General features: G+C 34.5%; 1 protein-coding gene across 1 annotated transcript; it reads left to right on the top strand.

Moving 5' to 3' along the window:
* Positions 1-1,949: 1,949 nt before the first annotated feature.
* Positions 1,950-3,007, top strand: LOC21391187. The gene has a single exon (XM_010102759.2). It carries the CDS (start codon positions 2,061-2,063, stop codon positions 2,655-2,657), a length of 597 nt encoding a protein of 198 aa, XP_010101061.1. The 5' UTR covers positions 1,950-2,060; the 3' UTR covers positions 2,658-3,007.
* Positions 3,008-8,759: the final 5,752 nt, after the last annotated feature.

An 8,759-nucleotide genomic window follows, 5' to 3' on the forward strand; every position in this document is an offset into this window, starting at 1 on the left:
TTAGACAGACATTTTTACCGCTTCTTGTTTAGTGGTATGATGAGCTGCACACTTTCATTGTATAGACATATTCTATTATGTGAGTATTTCTTTTTTTTTTTTTTAAAAAAAAGGGATGATCGGTTCCGGGTGTATATCTTCGGACCGTGAGTACCTTTATTTTAAATGCTTTATAAAATTATATCCTACTGGGCCTTTCGCTCACATTTTCCTGTTTTCAAATGTATTAAACCCTTCCAGGCGACGCGAGGAGTAGTGCGGAGTAGGTAGCTACTACCGGTGACGTGGACTTGTTTCAGGAAAGCGAAGAGTTGTATTTCCTCTTATCTTTTATTTCAAGGCATGTATAAGAGATTATGGATTGTAAACTTAAATATTACTAGACTGTGGTTGATATCATATTTACTTTTGTTTATGTTCATGTATGCTAAACACCTGTGGGAATTCCTGACATGATACCAGGGACGTGATTTTAGACTGGTTTGGTTGGAAATTCCACCACCGTTCTTGAAATTAAATTTCTCTTGAATGCAGGGGTTCGTTTAGAAATACCTGGATGTTTTGAATTTGAAAGAAATTAAATTATTTTGCTAATCACTCTCTCTCAAACAGGTTTAAGTTTCTAAACGAGCCTCCACGTCACTAACCCCGGTTTAGGGGCGTGACACCTCTGCCATCCCGGAGTTAATGGCAGCAAAATCAAATAGTAACACAACAAGATATGCAAATTAAATCAAGGCTGAGGTACATACTGAGTTCTAGTTTACAGAGGAGGAAGTTTGATTTGCTTTGAGATCTCCAATACGCGAGGAATGCAGAGCTTCAGTGAGGTGCCGGCGAGGAAGAACCTTGGACGTCGCCAATGGAGAGCTCTAGGTCTCTCCCTTCTCCTTCTACATCGACCTACGATAGTTGCCCAACCAATTGGTTCCCCACAAATTTACCCGTTTTGAATGGGGACCAAAATGATGAAGAACAGATCTAAAATTTTAGGCTAGGGTTTCTCAAACTTAGATTTGGGAAAAATGAAAACTCACCGGTTTTGAGGGTATGCCTGCAGATGGTTTTAAGCGTGAAGGAGCAAGAGCATGAGCAGAAAAGGGTTGTCAGTGGTCAACCAATGCTCTGCAACTCGAGAATCTGGTAGAGAACCACGTGATCAGTGTACACAACGGTTAATAGAAGGATAGTTGTGAAGCAGGAAACGGTCAAGAATTGTGACTGTTGGCACACGCGATGGAATATGAACTATAGCAGAGTAGTGAAGTAAACTCGAATTGATGGGGAGGATAAACTTGAGAATAAATAAAAGTATGTTCTTTTGCCCTTTTTGAGTTAGGTGATTTAAGTGTAGATTTTGAGTTGAGTTTAAATTATAACTTGAGTTGAAGTTGTAACTTGAATTTGTGTTTGGTTGTATACATTTGAGTTATGGTTTGAGATAAAAATATTTTTGAGTTTATGTTTGAGTGAGTCAAAACTTGAATTTGTATTTAGATAATATTTTAATAAAAACTCAATGCTGATGAAAAATTTTAATAGGGTATATGGGTAGAGTTTTATTCGTCTTTTCGTTGTCAACGCATAGAAAAAAAATCATCTCAATCAGAATTAAAATGAAAATGTTATAACATTTTTGAGAATATAAAAAATATTGTTCATTAATTTGAGTTCGAGTTTCTGAACTCGAGTTGAAGGGAAAACTTAAACTCAAATTTTAATTTCAAACTCAAGTTCAAACTTAAATTTAAACTTAAAAAAATATAAACTCAAATAAAATTATAACTTAAATTATTTTTTTATATTTTTAACTTAAAAAATGAGGCTACCGAACAAACCCTAATTCACTCGAGAGTAATTTCAAGTGTTGGTTCGAGTGCGCAAAGGGTGAAAATTAACTTTGACCACGAGAGTGAGTTTACTTCCAAAGGAATCAGCATCTCCAAATTCCCCAAATACACGACACACCAAAAACAAAAGCAAAACAAAGAAGACTCTCTCTCTCTCTCTATCTCTCTTTCTCTCTCCTCATCCTACGCACACAGAGCACAAGCGTGACCATGGCTTCCTCCTCCTCCTCATCTTCTTCCAGGAGTCAACGTCAGGTCCCGATCCTCCTCCTCCTCGTCACGTGGATCTCAATCGCCGCCTCCGTCGCCGCCGCCAGGCCCTGCAAAACCCTGTGGGTTTCCTCCTACTCCTTCTCCCTCCGCCAGCAACCCTCCTCCTCCGGATCCGTCACCGTCTTCACCGAGATCAGCCACTTCCGCCCCCTCCTCCCCGCCGACGCCGCCTTCTTCATCGACGTCGACGACCGCCCCGAACTCTCCCAATTCCAACTCCAACAGCAACAGCAACAACCACAACCACAACCACAACAGCTTCTTCCTCGGATTCAGCCTCTCCTGTCCTCCGCCGCCGCCGATCTCAGCTCCCTCCGCGACCGCACCAAGGACATCCTCAGCGTCGTCGTCGCCCTCCTCTTTGGCGTCGGCTGCGGCGCCCTCACCGCCGCCACCATGTACCTCGCCTGGTCCCTCTTCTCCACCCGCAATGACTACTCCGAAGAATTCGAAGACGCCGACGAGCTCAGCCCTAAGAAGATGGGATACGTCAAGATTCCCGCCGCCGATTCCAAACAAAGCGCCGCGGTATGACCTAATCATGATCATTATCGACTAAAACCCTAATTTGTGTATTTGGAAGACAGAAATTTCAAGTGTTTGTATATGAAACTGTGATGGAGAACTGGTCATTCAGACTTTGTGCTTCTTTGTCGTCGTTTTGTGTGGTTGATAATCATCATGATACATGATACTAAAGCCAAGTGCCTGTGATCTGGTCTGTATTTATTGGTTACGCTTTTTATGCGTTTAAATATCTGTGTATGCTTTTATAATCTGCTGCTCTTGCAATGGTTTATCTCTTTTGTTTGTGTTATCTCTTGTTATTTTCTGTATTATCAAGTGCTTCCAATGGAGTTGAATAGCCCCAATTTGCTTCTAAACTTGAAGAATGTGATTATCCCCATCAGGCTTGATTTTCCTTCCTTCCCCAACAAATGCCACCCAGTGAATGACCATGTAACACTGATTATATTTGCTTCATGTACGATATCAGTACATTGCTTTCTGTATGGAAATTTTATAGGTCCTTTGCCACCGATGGCATAGCCTATAAGTTTATAACTCCATTCTTTGTTCTGCTATTTCTATTGTTCTTGCTCTGATTTTACCAGAAAATTAGGGTTTCCTATCAGGTCTTTCCTGCCGTATTGTGATAAATTTTTATCGTATTATTACATGTAGAGGGTTTTAGAAAAATAGTTAGGGGTTCCATTATGATTGAAGGCTCAAGTTTATTTTAGTCTTAAGGGGCTACTTGAGTGGTCCGATTAGTAGTTGAATGGTTTCTTAGGGTGTCTACCTGGAAGACGACCGTGAGTTTCGTGTTTCTTTAAGATTGTAGGATTCTTCGCGGTCTCTAGTCTCGAACATGAGCTCACTTGGTAGGCCTGGGGCATTTTTGGGGTATTAAAGAAATAGATTTAGTTTTGGCAATTCTCTCTTAAATTGCAGGATGAATGTAATTTTTGTTAAGGAAGCTATCTGATTTTGTTAAAGTAAGATGCTTAAAAACAAAGAGATCTGAGTTGTATGATTGCTGAATGTAGTATGGGGTTATGGATATGAACGCAAACAAGAGAACTTTCTGTTTTTGAAGGGCTATACGACGTAAAGTAAGAGGAAGCTTGTAGGAATCTTCTGCGTATAGCTTTTATTTGGAATTTTGGGGAGCCATAACTTGGTTTAATTTAGGGGAAAGGAAGATATACGTTGTTAAGGAGGTTGTAGTGGAGCAGATGAACAGACAATATTGCGTTTCAAATTGATAACAGAGTTAATAACTTGGCTTTCTGTTTGGGACATGAAAATATGAAAGTAGTAAAAAGTAGTGCCATACTCTCATCGAAGAACTTTTCATGCACAAACTAACGATTCTCTTCAAATGACTATTAGCCTATCGTATTTTCAATTTTCATGTAAAATATAGTCATGAAAGTTCCATGGAGAAATAGGACGTGGAATTGTAGCCTTTAAGGAAATTGTAGAACCATTTTGCAGAATACTTTGGGATGCGCTTGAGATTGTGATTGAAATTAAGTAGAATCTGAATCTGAATCTGAATTTGAAGCCTAAACCCCATCCGAAATCGTTGAATGCCGCCCGGTAAAAGTACCCTTTGTCTTTCACACCTTTACTGCAAATTGGAAATCACAACACAACAGGGCAGAAGTGGGATTAGAATGTGTCAATGCAGTATCCCTCCGATGCTAAGCTAGTAAGCTTTACCCTCTCAAATGAGGAGTATATTTTAGGAATTAAAAAAAAAAATCCTTCTAATACTGTATAACTGTCGACCGTTAGATACGATTTTGATGTGATCTAAATCAAATAATTACAACACTATGGGGATCCTGGATTATGCTACTATAGTTCTGGTTTATCATGACTTACTTTACGGCTTTATGGACATAATGCAAATGTTGAAGAACACATCTCACTCGATGTGGATCCGTTTTAGTTCTTCAAGTCCACGTTTATCATTCCCCGCTTCGTTAGCCCCTTCAAAGAAAACATTATCATTCAAGATTGCGATGCAGATTTTTACGTGTATTAGCATGTGTATACATCTATAAGCAGAAAAATTCCAACCATTTTCAGTAAATGTAGATTTTAGGACTTCTAATGAGAATATTTGGGTTTAGGATTTTCTTATCAAGGGACCAAGAGGCTTTCCATCTTTCCCTGCGATAGTCAGAACATTGGAAAACAAGGATTGAAATGCATTTAGTATTATGTTCGCAATTTTCTTAATGCTGACGTGATATTGACTTTACCAACTTCCTTAGCCAAGGAATCAATTCAACACCATGGTGCAAGACTTGAGCCGCAGACTGCGTTCCCTTCCGAGCAAATGCCGATGTGTTGTAGTAATCAATCCAAAGAAATAATCACTGTTTTTTAGAGAAAGTAGGCAGCCTCTCCTTCACCGAAGCCCTCATACTTTTTGGATAGTCTCCATAGAGACCAATGGTTCGAAAAAAATTCCATTCAAACTTCTTTCTAGAACTAGCATGAGTCACGTGCCTTAGGCACGTGTCTGCTATGTTGTTATGCTTTAAAAAAAATTTGTTCAAATTTATTCACAAAATAGAGAAAAGTCCTATTAAATTAATTATAATAATTTTTATTGAACTATGTTAATTCTGCTTAATTTTTATTGTTAGAAGTTTCATTATTTTGTGAGGAGATCGACTTGCTTGGCTCAATGAAAGTTGAAGGAAATATTTAATACTAATGGACAATAATATTAATATTTGATTATAAAAAGTTTTATTAGATTGCATTTGATGTCCATATCATTTAATTCCGTCTAATTTTGATCATTACACAATTCTATTGCTTTGATAGGAGATCAACTTTTTTTTTTTTGACTAGTTGAAAGAACAATTTGATTGCCGTAAACATTTGTTCAATATCCAAATGTGAAGTAAAAAATTGAAAGACATAAATAGTAAATATAAAATAAATAAAAACTTCGAACATATTTGAGAATAATTAATTCAATGAAGTAATTGAAAAAATTATTGAGGTCATGTTTGAAAAAAAATATATATTTAGAATGCTTTGTAAGAAATGTATAAATTGAAACATATTTGAGAAAGAGAAACGCTACTTTAAAGAGCAAATAAAAAAAAATTACTATAAATTATTAAGGATAAGATTATGAATAATAAGTATAGAGTCATTTAACTTGATTTGATTACATCCTCTTCTCTTTCATACGTTAATCAAACAATACTCAATGTGTTATTTATTAATGGGCCCAAACCCAGTTAAAGGCCCAAGTACTTTTTAAAAGCCCGACAGTAAAGAAGCATGGGGAAGAAGAACTGATCAGAGTTGCGCGAGGCGAGGGCAAAGCTGAATACGTACGCCTAATTATATCCGAATTAGGAGATATCATTAAAAGAGTTATGTATAGGGGATTTATTAACAGAAAACCCTTAAGCCTGATTCAGAGAGTTAGATATAATTTTATTTTTTTTTCACATAGCAAAAATATTCTCTTCCTATTCACAGTGAATGTAGCTCTCCGTTGAGAGTGAACCACTTAAATTCCGGTGTTTTTACGTTTAATTTTTATGCTATATCTTTATTATTGCATTTATTCATCATTGGTTAAGTATTAATTAACTAAGAAATTAATTTCTTATTGACTAATTTTCATAGTCAACAATATATGTATATGTATATTATATATACTTTTTGACGTTTCACACCGCTACTGCATATGGCAAACCATAAGACAAAAGGCAGAAGTTGCGATATATTAATAAGCTTTAATTAATTTTTAAGTATAGAAAACGATAAAAATTTAGAGGACTGCACCAAGCTCAAACGGAGAACTATTACAGAAACGACTTAAGTTTCTAAAAAGAATACAGAAATGCCATCGCAATGAGGTCACAGTGCTAAAAAAGGACATGATATTGAAAAACGGCAACGTCCAAAATGAAAGAGACGGAATAAAATTTTCATTGGCTGAGGTAACAAGGAAGAGACTACATCGTCTGAAAAAAGGAGCACGAAAACATTTTTCTCTTGCTTCCATGAAAGTTGATGACTTTATATATGAACTTATGATATGTTGAAATTCTAAAAAAAACAACAATAAAGGGTCTTTTTACACTAAGATCTCGTATCGATAGTACACGTTTTTAATTATTAGTTCTAATTAAAATCATATTGAAAAGAAAGTATATGGAAACAGTTTCTGAAATAAGATTTGATGGTTGAAAAATAAAACCCTATAAATAGTGTCTAACCTAACATTCCTAGTTATATCTCAAATTCTACAATACCAAAGATATTTAGCTTTAAATTTTAATTGCCTTCATCGGTATAATACTGAAAGTCGTCAAAGCTAATTAAGATAGATAAAGAAATACAACTAAGCAGATTAGCAAAAAAAAAAAAAAATATATATATATATATATATAACTAAGCAAAGGCGTTACAAATATCAAATGCTTTTGGCAAAATTATATTAACCATAAACTTAAAACCAGAAGGAAATGAGATTCTATCCCCGCAACGGCAAAGTTGCAGAGGTTTCAATTAAAATTGCCCTCGACCAAGTATTATTTTCCTCTCTTCTAGAGGTTTTGTTTGAAACTACTACTACTACTACTACTAATAATAATAATAATAATACTAATAATAATACTAATACTAATACTACTACTACTACTACTAATAATAATAATAATAATAATAATAATAATAATAATAACAATAATAATAATAATAATAATAACAACAACAATAATAATAATAATATTAATATTAATATTAATAATATTAATAATATTACGCGTGTTATGTATTAGATAATATATATCTCCATCTAATCTTTAAATTAAATCTACAACATTTAAGAAGTAATAATAATATCAAGTATAAGCTGAAAGAGAACTTTATATCTATTGAAAACTCTATATGTGTGTGTGTGCATACATATATATATATATGGAAAAATGGAAGAGTTTAGGTTTTTCTCACGGCTCAATACAAAATGAAGGTATAAGTTTAAAAAAATATTAAAATAAAAGTATTTGCTGTATTGAATATCGATGTACATACATAAGATATCATAAAGTCAGGTTTAAAAAAGATTAGCCCAGACAAACTTGTTGGAGCCACGATCCTGTATTTATTTGTTTATTTATATTAATTAAATGTGAGGCGTACTTTAAAAGCTTTGATAAAGGGTGTCAAAACTCCAAATAGTAATGCTTTTCAAATCATACAAGGGCGTTTGGTATGTGTAAATCAGTAGGAATTATATTTCCAGAAAAGTAATGGAGGGTAATATGATTCCTAGGAATAATTTATTACTGTGTTTGGTTCTATACATGAATCTTTTTCAAATTCTCAGGAATATTACATTACTGTGTTTGGTTGTTCTCATGGAAGAAGATCCATAATAATAAAAAATATAATAATAATAATAATAATAATAATAAGATTCTCATAATTTTAAAATTTTTAAGAATTTGAATAACACCATGTTGGGTGGTATTCAAATTAATAATAATAATAATAATAAGATTCTCATGATTTTGAGATTCCTGGGAATTTGAATAACACCATATTGGGTGATATTCAAATTACCTTAAAATGAAGGAAAGTGAATCCCATGGTAATCACATTCCTGAGAATCTAAAAATTATAATTCTTGTACCAAACATGGTAATATTGCAGATTCTCATTCCCATCCTTAAAATTACTGCATACCAAACGCCTCCTTAAATATCGAGTTTTTTGAATCCTATTAGAGCAAGAAAACATGGCTAAAACTCCTAAACATATTTATGACCCGTTTAGTTCATTGATTCGAGTTGAGATGTGATTTTATGTGATGTTTTTATTGTAGCAAAAAAGTTAAGTCCCGTTCATTTCACCGATTCGAGTTTCGTTACAGTAAAAAAACTCTAAAAACAGTCACATTTAACTTTTTTGTTAGAGTAAAAAGATCTCACATAAAGTCACATCTCAACTCGAATTAAAAACTCGAATCAACAAACTAAATGGGCCCTTAGATGTGACTGTTTCTGAGAGCTTTTTATTGTAATAAATTTGAATTTTAAACTCGAATCGGTGAAATGAACGGGCCTATTTGTTTTATGTTGT

This window comes from Morus notabilis, unplaced genomic scaffold, assembly GCF_000414095.1.
Source record: "Morus notabilis unplaced genomic scaffold, ASM41409v2 Scaffold1861, whole genome shotgun sequence".
Lineage (NCBI taxonomy): Eukaryota > Viridiplantae > Streptophyta > Magnoliopsida > Rosales > Moraceae > Morus > Morus notabilis.

Bases quoted from the DNA above. Each gene is read 5' to 3' on its own strand.
- LOC21391187 (XM_010102759.2), top strand. From the start codon at position 2,061: ATGGCTTCCTCCTCCTCCTCATCTTCTTCCAGGAGTCAACGTCAGGTC.